The sequence below is a fragment of the Peromyscus maniculatus genome, chromosome 1 (genome assembly GCF_049852395.1).
Source record: "Peromyscus maniculatus bairdii isolate BWxNUB_F1_BW_parent chromosome 1, HU_Pman_BW_mat_3.1, whole genome shotgun sequence".
Taxonomy (NCBI): Eukaryota; Metazoa; Chordata; class Mammalia; order Rodentia; family Cricetidae; genus Peromyscus; species Peromyscus maniculatus.
Window position 1 is genome coordinate 145,592,462 of NC_134852.1, and position 19,038 is coordinate 145,611,499.

Consider the following 19,038-nt stretch of genomic DNA (forward strand, 5'->3'; position numbering starts at 1 on the left):
AAAGATAACATATTGTCAATTTATCTAAAGTTAACTATGAAATTATTCAGGTAGCTGGGGCAGAGGCAGGTGGATCTCTGTGACTTCAAGTAGCAAAGTACAGGCCAACCAGGACTACATAATGAAACTATCTCAAAAAATATATATACACACATATCACTAAAATGACACATTATTGATTTTTTTGCAATAGTGAACACACCTATTGAATCCATGGACCCTTTTTCTCTCCTTCACATCACCTTCCCAAGCCTTTGCCAGGTCCACCTGCATGCATCTCTTACTCAGCATCTCTTCTCCCCTGGACACTGGCAGAGACCCTCGTATGTCTCTCTCTGCTACTGCCATCTCTCTTCAGGGACCCGCTGGCCAGTGAGCCAAGGCTGTGGCTTTAGATCAAGGTTGGGGATACTTCCTGAAATGTAGTACTGTGTTCTGAAGCCAACCACCCCACCCCTGCCAAGTCTAAAAGCCATCCAGCTGCTTTCAGGTTAAAAGTCTAATGATTTTTCTCTCTCTACAGTTTTTATAGGGTGAATGAGGTCCAGCGATTTGAATATTCTCGGCCCATCCGGAAAGGGGAGAAGAACCCAGACAATGAATTTGCGGTAATTAAAAACCAACACCTACCACACTGTGACAAAACTCAAAAATCCTCACCTATCCTCCCAGCCACAGAAGGACCTGGACAGCACATCCCCACAAGGCCATCACAGACAGTGTTAAATGTCTCTGTACCTTATATGCAGACAGCCTAAGCATCACACTGCAGATTGAGTAAAGCTGGTAGCATTTCACACAGCTTATTAGTGAGATCGCTGAGACACCTAGTAATGGACCAATGGCATTAAGGGCACTGGGTATTCCTTTCCAGTGAGTCTCAGTGCTCAGAACTGCAGAGGCTTATTTGGCCTTGGGTGGCAATGACAGTCCGGTAAGGCCAGCACCAGGCTCCCTGGAGCTTATCCCACTGCAGCGGGGTTCCCACTGACCTTCTAGAGCGGGTGATCCTCTGTGGGGCCATGCCATCCATCTCTAGCCTAAACACAGTATCATCTCCCTGGTCATGACAACCAGTCACAGCTCTAGACCCTGCCAGATATTTCTTCCTTTTTATAGACATCACATTGGCCCTGGAAATAGCAGCACACATCCATATAGTCTTTTAGAAATTTTACGTGTAGGGCTGGGAGATGGCTCAGTCAGTAATGTGCTTGTCATTACAAACATGAGGCCCTGGATTCCACCCCCCAAACCCATGTCAAAAAGGCTAGGTGTGGTGATGCATACTTGGAATCCCAGCATCGAGGTGACAGGGTAAGGTAGGTCCCTGCAGCTCACTGGCCAGCCACTCTAACTTACTAGGCAAGCCCCCGGGTCTCAATAAGAGACCCTATGTCACAAAACAAGGTGACCAGTACCAGAGGAACCCAGCCAAGGTTGACCTCTACACTCTACCTGCACACACACACACACACACACACACACACACACACACACACACACACACTCACATTCAAAGAAACTGTACAATTGAATCTATTTAATGAACCCATATCAAAAGGCATCAGACAAGCCTTTCTTACTGGAACTCCTCCCACTTCAGACTTTTAGTGCAAAGAGACCTGAGCCCCTCAGTGACAGCAAGGACCAACTCTGCTAAAATAGCTTCCTTTTGTAGTCTAGAGGCCTTTGGGACACAGGAGACCAAAGGTGAATATCACCCACACCTAATCCGAAGCTGACTTTGGAGCCCTCTGTCTGGGCTGCCTTGGGCAGGGGGACTTTCACCCTCCCTCTGCAGGAATCCTTGGTACAAAACCTGAGTTTCCTTCACAGCTCCCAGGAGGTACTTTAGTGATGTCCCCTCTAGCCCCCATGCCAATGTCTTCGTGTGTTGACAGGAGCTTGGAGTGAGGTGACTCCTTGTCTCAAGGTGGAGGTTGGTTTCCTTGGCCAACGCTAACATCCCAACCCTTTAGTGGCTGGTCCTTGCAGTGCGACTAGGGTCAGAGCCTAGGCACAGACAACCCGGACATCCATACTAACAATGAATTAACAGCTTCTTGAGTTATTGCTTTCACAAATCACAAACCATGCTGTTCTTTCTGCAGTGTCTGGGACCCAGGGATTTATCGACTTTCCCCCACCCCTCCCCCATCTTGCAGTATGTATATTCTTACACTGTAAGGAGCAGACACATGGAGGCCAAGCCAATTGCTGGAGAGTGCTCAGCGAGCTGGCAGCCGAGCTAAGAATAACCGAGACACCTGACATTTTGAGCTGTGCTAAGCCTCAGAGCTTGTCCTGCTTCTGGATGGCCCCAAAATCCCCCGATGGCCCCATTTGGGTCCTCACACATAGATGAAGCATTAAGAAGCCCTGGATTTAGCCCTTCACAGCCTGACAAAGGTTCAGGCTTCCAGAAAAGAGCGGAGTGATTTGCAGTAGTGAGAAGCCTGATCCTGGCCTCTTCTACAGGCTTCTAACTCCAAGGACAAATGCTAGGAAAATGGCCTTCTGAGGCCAAGAGCTATGCTCGGCATCTCTAAGCCTGACCGAGGGTGAAACTTCAGGAGTAAGGGCCATTGAGGAGGAGCCAGCCAAGATAGGGGGCCTGAGTTAAGAACTGACCACAAAGCCCAAGATAAACCCAGGGTATTCACAAGGGTATTGACACGGAGGGGAAAGTGGACAGTCTCTGAAAGTCTACCCTTTCTCGGGCAAGTCCTCAAGGACACAGGCAGAAGAACTTGGTCTGGGAGGAGAAGATCTGCCTGTGGCCCTGAAGCTCCTGAAGCTCCTGTAGTCATCTTGCTTTGCTCTAGAATCTCAGAAGAGAGGTTCTAAAGGCCAGGCCAGCTTTCTGTAATTGTCACCCCATGAGTTGTTAGTTCTGAGAAGGTGGCTGTCTGGTGGCTTATAGTTTGCCCCTCTGCTAGAGCTATAGACCAACCATTAAAGAGGCATAGAATTAGCCTCATTGGTTTGAAAATATTTCTTGCAATGTGTGAGGTACCACTTTATAAAGAATACATGTTGGAAAAGACTTCTATTTAAAATATACCAAGGGTGGAGGCTGTATCTTGGATAGTAGAATGCTTACCTAGAATACACAAAGACCTAGGTCTGATCCTCAGCATTGCATAAACTGAGTGGGTATTGCGGTGCACACCTGTAATCCCAGCACTAAGGATCAGAAGTTCAAGTTCATCCTCAACCACCTACCAAGTTTGGGCCAGCAAGGGTTACATGAGATCCTGTCTCAAAAGATAAAACAAAATATGCATGTGAAAAGCCATAACAGTGGAAGAGAAGTCTTGAACAAAGGATGCCATAGTGTGTAGATCCTCAATAGTACTTTGTGGTACATGTCTCCCTTCTATTTCCACACTATGTTTCCATAGAATATAAACATAATAATTATGTTGTTTAATGATTTTATTAAAACACACGAGTGTAGGCAGAAGTTCTATCCCATAAGCCACTCTCAAATAAACATTCAGAGGTTTAATGTTAATTATAAATGCTTCGTTGATAGCTCAGGCTTGGTACTAGCTAACTTTTATATTTCAGTTAATCCGTATTTCTTATCCACCCTCTGTCATGTGGCTCATGGCTTGTTGGCTCGTTTTCAGCATGTCCTGCTTCCTCTGCATCTTCTGGCATCTCCTCTGACTCCACCCTTCTTTTTTCCAGCATCCTTAGTTTGGTTGCCCCACCTATACTTCCTGCCTGGCTACCAAAGAGGCAGCTTTTTATTAATCCAATCAAGTCACAAACCTTTACAGTGTACAAAAGGATTATTCCACAGCATTTTAAAAAGTCAGTTTTAGGAAGCTTTGTTTTTGATGCATTTGTGTCTTGGAGTGCCTCTTGAACCCTAGGTAAGGCTAACACAAAATTCACTTGGACACTTCCCCCAAATACACTAATTTAAGAGGGAACACCTATCATTCTGAGGTATTTATGTCACCTCTGCTAACCCACTACAATTCCATGCCGAACAGCAGAGAGACATGTTTAATAGGCAGGAAATATGGTGCTTTGATGATGAGTTATGAGGGTCAAGTAGAACACAGCTCCTGGGGCTCCCTCAGCACACACCTGTCCCATGTGAACACAGGCAGACCTTGTCCTGCTAGAAGACCCACATGCTTGGGTCATATAGATACCAAGGGAACAGAGCCCCCTCCTACGGGCATCCCCCTCCTGATGTGTATTGTGTGGGCTCTTCTTACAGAATATGTGGATCGAGAGAACCATCTACACTACAGCCTACAAGCTGCCAGGAATTTTAAGGTGGTTTGAAGTCAAATCTGTCTTCATGGTAAGGAGACACCCCGGAAGGGAGTACCTGCCTTTCTCTCCCATTGTGTTTGGCACGCCCTCCTTGCCCTCAAGAGCCTTGTGATAGTTGTGGCCTGTTAGATGCTCCAGACCCTTCAGTGCCTGTCACCACCCTGTGTGTACCTCAGAGCATCAATATCTCCCCGTCGCCTTCTGCGTCTTCTTCCTAAAGCTGTGTGGCCACCCCAGGGCTAGCTGACAAGAAATCCATTCCTTCTCACACATTAGTAATATCGTCCGTAGCTGCGTTGATAGTTCTTTCTCTTCACTAAATGGAAGAGACCATAAAGTACGTTCCCACTGATGTAAACATCCGACAAAAATCTCTTCCTGGTAGTTTTGTTGCCATTTGCATGACAAATAATGGGTAAAATTTACTCATTTTGTGTGAGACTATATTCCTTCTTGGACATATTTTTTACAGACACGACGATTCCCATTTTATAAGCCACACTTTACCTTGCTATGGGACAGGGTTACTTTTGTTGTTTGGTTTTATTTATGAATGGGTATTTTACCTGTATATATGTCCTGTGTACAATGCCTGCTGAAGCCAAAAGAGAGGGTATTGAATCCCTTGGGATGGATTGGAGTTACAGGTAGTTGTGTATGCTCAGAATCAAACCCAGGTCCTCTGGAAGAGCAGCTATCTCTCTTAACCACTGAGCCATCTCTAGCACTATGGGACAATTTTATTTACATGAAACTCAAATTTACGGGGAGCTGCAGGATGGCTTCACTAACAGAGCTGTGCCATAGGTTTATTGCCAAGACTGAAATATATCAGGCCTATGACAACTGCCCATATAAAATGATCCAATAAAAACATAAGGATGCGGTAGCCCACATGGTAGAATATATCCTCTGTATGCACAAAGTCTTGGGTTCTATCCCCCACACCACATACACCAGGTGTGGCAGTGCGCGCCTGTAATCCTAGCACACAGGAGGATCAGAAGTTCCAATATTATTTTCAGCTCTACGCTGAATGTGAAGCCAGCCTTGGCTACATGATATTCTGTCTCAAAAAACAAAAACAAACAAACAAAAAACTAATTACAATATGCTTTTGTTCATGTATCTTCACTGGGCTGGTTCCCACCTCAGGAGATGGCTCCTGCCATTCAATTAACAGTGAGTCCCTAAAACACCTGGTGATTTGGCTGAAGGACTTGACTAACGCTTGCCAATTTGGCTCTTCCCTTCTGTGTGCCCACCCCTCTCTTTGGCTCATGCCAATGAGAGCTCTGGGCCCTTGCGTGAACATGTATGTCCCTGCTCCACCAGACCTCTCCAGCCCACAACAGCCAAGATGGAGACCCCCACCCCTACTCAGAGCCCTCAGGACCCTTTGCCTGCCCCTTCTGGGGACATGAGCACTTTCCACCCGGAAACCTTCAGTCTCTATCCCAAAGCCACCCACGTGGACAGAAGGCAGTCAGGACATTAGCCAATGAGACCATTTAGGGTGGCCAGGCTGAGATCTGGTGGGAAGCCAAGTTAAAGTCCTCCAGATAGATCTGCACTAACATGCACAAGACAACTGGACTTTCCTAAGTCCAAATGCCTGTATTTGCACAGAAACCAGGCATTAAAAGGAAAATGTGCAGGAGGCCAGGGGGGCCGCCTCAATTGGGCACACTGCAATAGCTCGAAGTGATGTGCACCATGCTCTCTTCCCTGCAGGTAGAGATCAGCCCGCTGGAGAATGCCATTGAGACGATGCAGCTGACCAATGACAAGATCAGCAGTATGGTCCAGCAGCACCTGGATGACCCAGGCCTTCCCATCAACCCCCTGTCCATGCTCCTGAATGGCATTGTGGATCCTGCCGTCATGGGTGGCTTTGCCAATTATGAGAAGGCATGTGATATACCTGGGATGGGCTGAGCATTCCCATACTCCATCCCTGGGATCCTGGAGAGTCATCTTCACTTCCCAGAACTCTTAGGGTCATTAAGGACCTAAAGATTTTATTCTGGAGACAAACAGGAGTCCAGATATTTACCCTAGACAGATGGCATGGGTACAGTGGAGGGGCCGCTGAGTTCTCTCCATAGTAGCTCAGTGGGAATGGGCAGAACTCGAAGATCATGGGATATGGGCTAAATCAGGTCTGCCCACCATAGTCCTGCCCATGTTTGCAAATTTATTTTACTCCTTGACTCTGACAGTTTTCCTGATACAGCAATGACATATTTGAGCCACTAAACAGAGGCCTATGTGTTCCACAAGACCAAAATCATTTGTCTACTGGCCCTACACAAAAGAAACTTGTTGACACAGATCTAGACAGTGAAACCTGAGATCAAAAAGGTCTCCTAGTGAGCTGACAATGGTCATGGAACAAAAGTTAGTACCCCCTCCCCCAATGTCTGTGTCTTCCAGACAACTATTTGTCTGGCTGGACTCAATAGAGAAGAATAGCAGCTATCAGGGTCAACTTCCAGGCTAAGAGGGCCATAGCTACTGCTGCTCAATAGGACCAAGCAACCTAGATCAGCTGTGGCCTTTCTGGACTCCTCATGCCTATGTGTTCCTTGTATTGCTTTTGACCTTGGGTCCTGGGAAGAGTCCAACCCTGGGTCTACAGGGAGTGCCATATGAGATCTGTGGGACTGGGTTGTACATGGATCTCTTCACAAGGCTCCTGTGTGCAGTTGCGCAGTGGTGTGCTAGGCGATCACATGTGAACAGCTTTTCCTATCTCCACAGGCTTTCTTCACAGACCGATACCTGCAGGAGCATCCTGAGGCCCATGGGCAGATCGAGAGGCTCAAGGACCTGATAGCCTGGCAGGTTTGTATGGCTAGAAAAGGAAGATGGGTGACCTGGGCCCCTTCACACACATTCCTACCAGCATGGTGGCCTCTGGGTTAACACATGAGTAATGAGAAAGTCACTTAAACACTCAAAATATTCTGTTACTAATGAACAAGATCTACTAGGAAACCTATGTGTGACTGCAATTAATAGAAGACTATCAGATATCAAGGTAGACTCAGCGGCAGAAGCTCATGCCTCAGCCACTGTGGTCCTTGAGAGAGAGAGATGGTAGGGTGGCTGTAGCCTGCCCACTCCTTCCACTGTGAGGAGGCAGTTCTGAAGGATGAGTATCTTTGTTTGTGTCTGCCCAGATGTGGTTCTGCTACTTCTATTCTTGCTTCTAGGCTGAGCCCTTCTAGGCTGTCTACTTCAAGAGTAGGGAGCTCCAGAGAACCCCTTGTATTTCTCTGTATCTGCTTCCTGGAACTCCTAGGCTGGGTGTTCTACACTTACACCATCTACATTTGCTCTGCCATTGGAGCAACTTGCTACAGATCCCACACAGGCAGGAAAGACATGCCTACCCCATATCTTCATCACGTGTAACCCCACTAGCCAGACCTCAGAAGGTAGGGAGTGGGCCAGCCTGTGCTGGAGTTAGGAATGTGCACAAGCTGTAGGAGGTGGAGAGCTAGCCAACTTGTGCTAGGATTGGACAGGTGCCCAGGCTGCATACATGGCTAAGTCTGGCCCTCATATCTTGAGTGGGCCTAAGAACACCCAGGCTCAGCACAGAGCTGCCCCTCCTAGGACACCTTCCTGGCATTCTATACTGACTCCGAAAAGAGCCTCATCCTTGTGACAGCTCTGTCACCAGCACATTGACCAGTGAGATGACTTAGGGTATGGGGCTGGGTTATGGTTTGCAGCCAAGGTAGAAGTCTTCAAACTTGGCATCTAGATATATAAGATGACTGGATTTTCACAGCTTCCAGTGACAGACACACACACACACACACACACACACACACACACACACACACACACACACACACCAGGTGTAATTGTGCTTCCTGGTCCCTTCTTCCCTCCACTTCTGGCATCTGTCCTTCTGCTTTCAGTCTGTGTGAACCTGCTGTCTCTAAGACACTCTCATGAGTAGAATTGTGTGCGGTTGGTTCTTTGGTATGTTTTATTTCACTCCACATAATGATTTCAAGGTTCATCTATGCTGTCACTTACGTTAGAATATCTTTTTGGGGGGCTCGGTAATATTCCTCGGTGTGGATACGCCATCATTTATCTGTTGGTGAGCATTCGGGTTGTGTCCACCTTGCAGCTGGTGTGACTAATAATCCAGCGAACATGAGTGCACACACACACCCGTCATCTCCCTGCGTTCTGTACTGTGCATGTACGGGAGGCTAGATTTTCTATCTAAAATTCAAGGTCTGAGGTTTCCAGCCATTACCAAACCTATCTACAGTGGCTGAGTCATCCTATACACCAAACAACTAAGGCTCCAGTTTCTGAATCTTCACCAAGACTTGTTATTATTTGGGTTTTCTTCTTTCATATCATGGCTATTTTTTGTGCATGGGAAGCTTTATATATTTTTAAGAGAATTACATGAAAAAGAGATATTTTGAGTTTTTTCATAAATCTCTTGAAGTCTGTTGCCCTGGAATTGTTTTGTGACATGATAAGATTCCTCTGAACACCAAGGGGGGGGACACAATTGGTCAATAGTGGTTTCTTTGTACAGAATGTAAGTCATGTCCATAGTCTCCCTATGGATTTTATTTTATAAAGAAAAAGTGGGAAAGAGTTTAAATTTTGGATGATTCCAGTTGAGGCCCTAGAAACCAAGGGGGCACAGAACTCAAAACACCCCCAGAATGCTATAACACAGAAACTAGTTTGGTCTGTAGAAGTTCTATTGATTTTTCCCCCCTGTAAGCTTTTACAGCAAATTGGATTTTACGAGTCTCAAGTCATACAGAGGAAAATAATTTGTTCCCCAGAGAGAGACTTTATGCCCACACCATGTCATCGCCCCTAATAACTATATTAAGAGATGAATTTTAAAGCAGCTCATGGTAAAGTTGAAAGAAAGAGTGTTTTCTAGCAACTTCATTAAATCAAAGAGCAAAGGGAAAGATACATATTCAGAACATTACCTGTGATTTTCTCTCATTTGCAAGTGTTTTGATATCTTCGTATCAGTAATTGAGTTGTATGTTCATTAAAAAATGAGAGCTTTACAGTTACCCTTGTTCTCATCTTGCTCATTAGTTTATTCAGTTTGAGTTTTTCCAGAAATTCTATCCAGGCAGAGCTGGGTTTCTCCTGGGAGGAGTCCCAGGACTTGCTGGCTGAGTTATATCACAGGTGTACAGCCATAAACAAGCATGTCTCCAGGGCCTACAGTACCAGTAAGACTGGCTGGTCAACCCCGGCCTGCTCCTTAGCTCCGCTTCACGGTTCTGAAGATGAGGGCAGTGAGGAGCTGGCCCTCACCAGCTGGAAGGCTGGGCATGATGCAGGCTGCCTGGAGCCTGCAGACTTTGTGGTTGATACTCAGTCAGGGCCTGCTTCCTCAAAGACTCATCTCTGTCTTTCCTCAAACCCACCTGCAGAGTGTCCCAAGAGGAGCCCACACCTTCTCCTATTAAACTGCTATGCAGCATACTTATTTTCTTTGAAATGTACAAATAGGAGAGAGCAACATCACTCATCATCCCCCTCTCTGCAGAGACTGGTGCCCTCAAGCGATAAACGAGCTGTCAGATGTCCCCTGACGCTGGCAAGGCTTGAACCTGTACAGGGCACACATAACATGAGGAGAGCACTCAGGAGAAAGGGCTGAAGGTTGGCTTTGAACCAGGTGTGGCTGGGAAAGCCCCCCCACTCTCTCTCTCTTCCAGAGTCTGGGTCTCTTTAGAAACAACAGATTCCAAAATGTACCCATGGTGACTCAAAAACTGTGGGGCACAGTTTCTGGGTCCTATGACAATTGAGACAATCCTGAATGGGGTTAGGAATCTGCCTGCCGGAGATATTTTGAACATATGGAACAAAAAGGCCTCCAAAGACCATTTGAGGCCCTAGGTCTATGGTTACCCTCTGTATATTAAGCACCTCGTCTGTTGAACTGAGCTGCACAGAATAGCTTTTTATTTCCTTGCACTTAGGATCACAGCTGCAGCTCAGCTCCAAATAGACGTAGAAGCAGGGGCCAAATCCTATTCTATGAGAAGGCTTTATCTGCTCAGTGTCAGGGATGCCGGAGAGGGGTGTATTCTTTCACCTTGCAAGTCTCACCTGCCAGACCACAGGTTCCAGCCCTCCCAGTGCAAACAGGGGTCTCAACCCTCACTCTCATCCAGCACCGTAGCCTCTTGGGTACAAAGACTATTTTTATCACCCCCAACCTTCACCACCACCACCACCACCACCACAAACCCCAGGGTGATTAGTTTGCATTTTGCATGTTTGAGACAGCCATTCGAAATCCGAAATGTTCCTGGCATCTACAGTGACTACAGTTTCACCTAGAGACTGCCTTCCCACATGAGCTCACCTCTCCTCTTCCACAGACAACACGTTTGCCGTGTCACCCAAAGATGTCCCAGAGTACTGTTGTCATCCCCCGCCCCCCCCCCCCCAGGCAGAACTCAGGGAGTGGAAAAACTAGCAGTGACTATTTCCAAGGCTGGTCCTGGGTGCGTGGTGGCAAGCTCTTGGGAAGCTGCCATTGCATAAGGACTTCATAGGGAATAGGAGAACAGCCTTGTTCTGAAAGTCCGCCTGCACAAGGGCCTGATAACTGGACAGAAATGGATAACAACTGTCTCGTGCCTTGGGTTTAGGCACAAATATCAACAAAACAAACTTTTCTGTCTGTGCCTCCTGAGCAGGCTGAGTGCTTTGAATATGGGGGTTACTTGTGTGCCCCTCCTTTCCTGGAGTACAAGAGAGGCAGCAGCTGTGTGCTATAAATGGAAGCAGGCACAGCTCATGGGTTGATTCATCTTCCTATGGTTCCTAGAGTTTGTTCACATGAAATTCAATTGTGTACTTATTATCCCTCTTACTAATAAATATGCTGGTTTGGACTGGTATTCTATCTTATTAGGAAAATCTGTTTTTAATCAGTATTTTTATTCAATTATGAATTATTAAGAGGAAGCCTCTTAGCTTGATTGCATTGAAGACTGACTAACTTCAAGTCTGGGGACCAGGGGAGAAACAGAGTCCAGGGACAGAATGGAGCCTGCTCCCACGCCCCACCCACTAGCCACAACCGCTCCAGGGGTCTCTGCCACTGAGAGAATGAAAATGTCTCCTCTGACGATTTTAAAGGTCAGCATCATTTCTACGGAAGTGAAGTGTTGGCATGGATATCTTGTGACAGTAGTGTCGGCAGAGAAGTGATTATTTTTGGTTTTAAGGGAGAATAAATTTAGTTTTCCTTTCTAAGTAAGAATATCCGTCAGGACTATAGATCACCCATAATTGGATTGTTATGTTTGGGGTAGGCTTCTCAATTGCCTATAAATACAATCTTCTCAGCTGATAAATGGGCTCTGGCACGACCTTTGAAATGTGAACACGTTCAAAGCACATCTGTCCCCAAACTCCCGTGAGAAACACTAGTGTTAAGTCTGTTCTGGGATGGATTAGGTGACAAGACTCCTCCCACCCCCAAAAAGTTACAGAGTGGGAAACTCCACCCTGGCTATGATCCCCTCAAGACTTAACCATCTCTATCCCTAGGGGGTGACCTGCCTGCTGATGAGTTTAACCAGTCGCTCTGATTTGGGAACAAAAGCAGGTGCAACCAGCCTGCAGTCACTTCCTCCTTCTGTGTATTGCTCTGTCTAGACTCTCTACTCCAAAATCAGAAATGCCAACCTGTGTTTTTCAGATTCCGTTCTTGGCTGAAGGGATCAGGATTCACGGAGACAAAGTCACTGAGGCGCTGAGGCCATTCCATGAGCGCATGGAAGCCTGCTTCAAGCAGCTGAAGGAAAAAGTAGAAAAGCAATACGGTGTCAGGACCATGGTAAGTGGGCAGGTCACAGAAGAGCAGTGTCCCATCGGAGCAGAGGGGCTGAGGTGAGGCCTCAGTAATGCCTGCTAGGACATGGGGAGTTAGAGACCTCCACCTCCTTATCAGCCCATTTTATGAGATGTGTCAATGACCAGATACCTTGTTCATCTTCTCTGAGTAGTGTGCTGTTGAGGTTGACGCAGCCCGTGGGTCTTGATAGGGCCAGTTACAGAATTAAAAAAATCTAGAGTTAGCAGAGGAGAAATCCTGAACACCACAGAAAGCAGCTGAAGAAAGGCATTTATTGGGGTTGAGGAAACACACGCATGCAGCTGGCTCACAGAGAAAAAAAAAAAAGACCCCCCACAAAGCATGTGAGGAGTTAGGAAACTGAAAAATCCAGGCTCTTCTGCTCCGGAGCTGGAGCTGGGTGTTTGTTTGTTTGTTTTTCTTTCATTTGTGTTTTTTTTTTTTTTAAATCTCTGAAGAGTCTTCCTCCCCAAATTTAGGGTGGGTAAGTTTGAGGAAGAACGGCATGGCTGTTTGGCCCACAACTGTTGTGTCCCCATCAGACCTTGAACTTACAGAGTCAGTCCATCAGCAGAGGACCAGCTGGTGGGAGAGAAGGCTACAAGGTCTTTGTTTTAAACTTCCTGGCCTTTGTCTCAGGTCAAGTGAGTGAGGGAAAAAACAGCCTTGGAAAGTTTGCCATCCTTATTACTTAGTCAAGGCCCCTCTCCCTGTCTGTCTGCCTACCAGGGAGTCTGTCTAACTCCTAGTCCCTCAAAGTCATGGAGAAATTTCCCAGAGATCCTTGGGACTCAGTTGGGTTACACAGCTCATGCCTCCAGACATGCCATACCTGGAGAGCTGTATAACCCTCAGGCAATAGCACTCATGATATCCCAAAGCAGAGATGGAGTGAGTCAATGCCTCGCTTGAGGTTGAAGTGTGGCACACACCTTTAATTTCAGCACTTGGGGGGCAGAAGCAGGCAGGTCTCTGTGAGTTCAAGGCCAGCCTGGTCTACAGAATGAGTTTCAGGACAGCCAGGGCTACACAGAGAAACCCTGTCTCGAAAACAAGAAACAAACAAACAAACAAAAAACATGGCCAGTAGGCTATGAGAGATAGCTTATTAGTACCAAGCTTTCCTTGCAAGAATGAGGACCAAAGCTCAATCCCCCAAATATCATGTGAAATAAAATAAAACCAGGTATGATGGCACATACATGTAATCCCAATGCTTGGAGGGCAGAGACATGCAGATCCCTGAAACTCACTAGCCAACCAGCCTTGCCTACTTGTAGAGCTCCAGACAAGGTGAGAGATACTGTCTCATAATACATGGTGGACAGAGCCCTAGAAATTTACCTGAGGTTGTCTTTTAACCTCCACATGCATATTCATCCATCAGCACACACACACACACACACACACACACACACACACACACACACACACACACACACACACGAAGAGATGGGTTACTGGTGTTCTAAATTGTTGCTAAAGACTTAGCTGTTGGATGAGTTAGAAATGGTCGAAATGATCCAGGCTGGGAGGCAGGCAGGGATTTGAGTGACAGGCTGGAGCTAGTGCAGACAAAGTCGTATGTTTGACAGGAGAGCACAAAAGGCTGCTGTTGGAAAGCAGGCAGCCTCCAAGAGCCAGGTGCACCACTCAGGGGCAGCAGGCTGTGCTCAGAACATGGAGCGGAATGGCCCTGGTGATGAGTTCTTGAAAAATTCCTGGACTGGGGCTGGGGTCAGGCATGACAGATGGACAGCTTTGATTTCCAGCAATGCAAAGAGCCCTGCAGATGTGCTCTTATAGACAAGCTCCCACTGAGCATGGCTCATGGTGGAGCCTGCATCTCCAAACCCAAGGCCAGTGCTTTGTCATGGACCCAGCAGGACGTAAGCCTGACTGAAGAAAATCATCCTGGGCTCTGGTCTGCAAAGTAGCCTAGGAGAGCCTGAGCCTGACAGCCCGGGATACAGGGTGCCTCGCCCTGCTGCACTGGAGGACCCCAAGTCAGAAACCTTGATAGCTTGGAGCCCCACAGCTTGTCACGATCAGGGTGGAGTGACAACAAGTTTGTGGGTGTGTCCGAAGGCAGCTCTTCCTAAGTTTCATACCGCTTTGAAGTTTTCTAAGAATTAAACCGTTGTTTTTTAACTACGTGCAAAGATTCCTGTTTTATCAGGAATCTAGTGCATCTTCCACAATTAAAGGGACCTGCTGATTTTGCCTGCCACTCTTTACATCCCTCCTCTGCTATGAAATATCATTGAGCATGCTTGCTGTTGGGCACAGGTCAAAATAGAAAGCTAAGGCAGGAAGGTGGCAGTCATGTGTGGGGGAGGGGGCATTTATGAAGGTTATGGGTGGCTTTTCAGGCAGGTTTCCCAGGTACCTTGGCACCCATCCTTGGCTCAAGACAAGCAATTTCTGTATCGCCATCTCCAGATGTCATACTTCTCTTGGTGAGGGCAGCCAGACATCCCAGCCAGTGGCAGTGAGGCTTTCAGAGTGCGATCTGGAGACAGAATTCAGGGAGCATTTGCACCCATGATACTACTCTGATGCAGGAAGCAGTTTTTCTGCATCCTACTCCATCCTGGGGCTCAGCATGAGGCTCTGCAGCCAGTCTTTCTGGGTAGACAATGGCACAGGCTGTGGGCGGGTCATTCTATGAGGAATGTGGTCATAAAGGCGGTCTTGGAGGGAGGTGCCTGTCTTGTCTTACCTACTTTGGAAATCTACAAGCATCTCTGAATACTTTGAAAAGCAATATTATATCATCCTCTTTCCAAAAGGATGGGTTTTAAAATAAAAAACCCACAGAAAGGACATAAGCCATTTTGTCAATGTTTTCTGAGCCAGCCTAAGCCCCAGAAAGGGACGCTCTAGACACTCTCTGACTACATAATGCAAGGGCCTCTCCTGCTTGTCCCCTCTGCATCCGTTCTGTCCATTCTGGAGATCCAAGGAGACACTGCCCCCTGGATGAACATAGAGCACACTCCCAGACGCTCACAGAATGGAAAGAACAAGCGCTGGCCTCTCCCTTTGCTGCCCACAGCCCTCACCGGCTTCTGCTTTCGCCTCCACACACACACACACACACACACACGGAAGCTTTTTCTGTGTACTGTCCCTCTTGCCCTCTTCCTAGAGTCTGGGGAGGGCCAGGACACCTCGCTGGGCTCTGCTCTCTTCCCTCCACCCATCTCCTCACTCAACAGGAACCACCATTCTGATCAGCTGCCGGTTGGACTCCCAGGCCTGTTGCCTCAGGTGGCCCTACACGTTCCCTGTGAGGTGCCTTCCACCCACAGCCCAGTACATTAGTGCTCTACCTATCAGCTTCAGAGTCCAGTCATCTATCTCTCACAGCAGCTCTAACAGCATCTCCAGGGCAGTGCTGGGCCACTTTACCTAGTGGGAGAATCAAACCAGCCTCCTCCTCCAGGACTGCTTCTTGTGGTCCCAAACCTGGCTCCCTCCAGGAACAACATGATGCCCGAGTCTCCCGCCCACAGGTACCATTTAAGTAGACCATAATGCATCTGCTTCTCTTCCTTCGTGAAGTCCCCTTGATCCAGTCACCTGTCTATGACTCAGTGGGCAGTCAACACTCATAGCCATGGCTGGAAAGTTTACTTCAGCCAGGAGGCAAAGATGCAGAGTTCAAAGGTACAGGAACAGGGCCAGAGAGGCACTCTGGCTGGGAAGGCCAAATGAGTTTTCTGTCCAGATACCAAGGGCAACAGATGCAGCCTTGTGGCAAGCTTTATGGCCCTCATAGGCATCCATCATTAATCCTCACACTGGAGCCACAGTGGGGAGAGAGCTTTCTGCATGTCTTGAAGGAAGCTTGCAGTGGTTCTATGTTTTGCACACCATCACACAATCGTTGCTAAAGACAACCATCTAGCCTGATCTAGCATCCTAATCCTAACCTGTTTAGCCCCGTGACTGGAACGGGCAGACAGCGAGGCACTCCTGTTATGGTGACTGTGAGCCTACCTCTTGGTCCTGAGTGAGGACCAAGTTGCTTCAGATGGAACAAATCAAAGTCCTCTTGATTCTGAGACTCTACTCAGTGAAGAAGAAATGGTGAGACAAATGGTCCAGAAGATCCCTCAGCTCCCTCAGTGAGTGCTCTTTAAGTACAAGTATCCAGCAAGGGCAGCTGTCCATCCTTGGCCAGACCCTCCCCCTGACATCCTCCTCTTAGGCATCCCAAGGCATGTGCACATCTAAACCAGGACTTAAGGTTACCTTGCCAGCCATTGCTGGGTGACAAAAGGAGGCTTGAGCTGCTTCCCTGACCTTTGTACCCTCCGCCCCCCAGCGGTCTCCTTCTGTGGATCTGAGCACATGAGCACTCATGTCTTTTGGGAAGATGACAGGCATAGTAACCCACATGCTGGATGCTCTCCGGAATGGGGCACACAGTGGCAGGGCACTCCATCCCCACCCACATACCAAGCTGGTCAAGTTTCTTCCCAGCTGTTCACTTGGCATTGTCTCCCTAGCTGATCCTTCACCTACCTGCCCAGGTGGCGGTGAAACCCAAGACAACAAAGCCCCAAGTTCCAGAAGTCAGCAGAGCCTGAAGTCTGCTTGCCTGCCTTTCTTCCTCAACCTATATGCCAAGTGGGTAATAGTGGACTCAAGCTTGAAACACTTTCATGGGAGTCAGGAAAGCAGTCCCTCCCCAGCTAGATAGATGTTCAGAGGTGTAATCACCTCCCCTACCTGGTCCTCTACCTCCAACCCTCCAAAGCTCATCTCCCATTGGCCCCAGAGATTCCAGAGAATAGATAGCTTCCCGGGTGGGCAGGACAGGGTTTGGGTGGTGATGAGCAGGTCAGAATGGACTAGGTAGAACTCCACCCTGGAATCAATGCAAATAGCAAGGACAAACAGCTGCATCTCTGGGTCTAGCCCAAGGCAGAGGGGAGACCCTATAGATCAAGGTCCCATTCTGCATACCAGCAAAAGTGCTTCAAAAAGGATTAGAAGAGGATGTGCTGTAGACGTCAAGTCTCCAGATACCATATAGGAAACATTTCCACGTGTGGAGAGAAAATACATGTCAGCCTAGCCCTTGCAGCTTCCTCCTGGTGGCTGATTAATCATAGTGGGCATCCATGGAGATGCCTTCTGGCACCATCAATGGTGCTAAGTTCACGACTCTGCTGGCAAACCCAGATGCTGATTTCATTGAGCCAGTAGCCTGCACTGGACCAGAGCTCACCTCCTGTTTCATAAATAAAGTTTTATTAACAGACAGCCACATGCCCTTCTGCATGATCCATGGTCACCTTGGTGCCACCATAGCATAGCAGGATAATTTCAACAGAGGCCCTGAAGAATATGTAATCAATACCTTGCTCCTCCAAGGGCTGGGACTGCAATATAGATCAACTGTCCTGTAGGTGATTGGCTGTGTGACATGCCAGCATCCCGAGGTGGGGTGGGGAGGCTGAGGCAATACAAGGGAAGTGTAAGCCATAAATATGATTTCTGCTAGCCCGAGGAAAGTGTTTATGGAAACAGCTGTGGTCCAGATGTGCCAACATCTGACTCTAGGCTCAGGTACACTGGTGTTTCCTATCTAATTAGATACAGATACATGCTGTATCCCATTGGCATTGGTTTTTGGTAATGTACAGCAAATTGTCAGAGACTAGAAAATTCCACCTTGTGACTGTTTCCTTGGAACGTGTCATTGGTTCTCTTGAGGGAAGGGGAGACCCCACAGCCTAGCCCAGGTTTCTCTTCTGTCACCATCACTCACCAGAGAAGATCTACCTCAAGTGTGGGGAGGCACCCTCTGTAGTGAGGCCTTTGAGCCAATATAGCTCTGTGAGTGTGGTGTTAACGTGCAGTTGAACAAAGGTCATACAAGTCTTACACATTCTTTAGTCACATTCTAGATGCACTCCGCATTAAACTTCCTGGTGAGTAATGCCATTGTAGGACAGGTTGATGCTTCTTGGAGAAGAAAAGTATACTTAAAATAAAAAGGCCAAGAAGGCTCTTTCTGGCATTCTTTTCGGTTGAGTCAGGTCTCAGAAGATGTTGAAATTGTTTTCACTCTCCCCTCAGCTCAGAACAAGAAAGAAAACGGTTTATGAAGTGTGGACCCACAGGGTCTGGATCTGACACTGCCAAGGTAGCCTCAGCACAGGAATCTGGCCACAGTGGCCTGGGTGTTAACACATTTTCTTCCTCTCTCAGCCCTCAGGTCTGGATGACAGGAGAGGCAGCCGTCCACGGTCCATGGTGCGGTCCTTCACCATGCCGTCATCCTCCCGGCCTCTGTCTGTGGCTTCCGTCTCTTCCCTCTCCTCTGACAGCACCCCTTCCCGGCCAGGCTCCGATGGGTGAGTGGGCTTAGCAGCTGGAAGCTCAAGCAGGAATGCCATGGGGTGCCACCAGTACCCTGGGGTTTCTTAGCACCTGGACATGCTGTTTTAGAAACTGAGACTCTCCAAGACACCGATATGACAATGGAGGCTTCTGTTACTGTGAAACATCTTACTCTGGGTAGCATTGCCAGGAAGGTGTCTGCCAAGCCTCAAAACTCCAGCTCCTCCACTATCCATGCCAACGGTCACAGCAAGGCTTATCTGACTGGCTAACTCACTTTTTTTTTTTTTAAGAAAGGAAGAAAGATTGTTTATTTCTATTTGTTCCTTTTTTGAAAGATTTATTTTTATTTTATGTATAGGAGTGTCTGCCTACACAGGTGTATGTCCACCACATGCATGCCTGGTACCCACAGAGACCAGAAGAGGGCATCAGATCCTCTGGAACACACATGCGCGTGTGCGTACACGCACATT

The 19,038-nt window shown here is 47.6% G+C and overlaps 1 protein-coding gene across 2 annotated transcripts in view; it reads left to right on the forward strand.

The window, feature by feature from the left end:
• Nucleotides 1–19,038, forward strand: part of Dock1 (dedicator of cytokinesis 1) — a 516,862-nt gene that overhangs the window by 482,519 nt on the left and 15,305 nt on the right. For both annotated transcript variants that reach the window (XM_015995837.3, XM_006976933.4), the window contains exons 43-48: nucleotides 524–608; nucleotides 4,244–4,330; nucleotides 6,037–6,213; nucleotides 7,066–7,149; nucleotides 12,047–12,184; nucleotides 18,431–18,576. In XM_015995837.3, coding sequence (XP_015851323.1) covers nucleotides 524–608; nucleotides 4,244–4,330; nucleotides 6,037–6,213; nucleotides 7,066–7,149; nucleotides 12,047–12,184; nucleotides 18,431–18,576 — 717 coding nt within the window. The remainder of the gene's footprint in view (nucleotides 1–523; nucleotides 609–4,243; nucleotides 4,331–6,036; nucleotides 6,214–7,065; nucleotides 7,150–12,046; nucleotides 12,185–18,430; nucleotides 18,577–19,038) is intronic.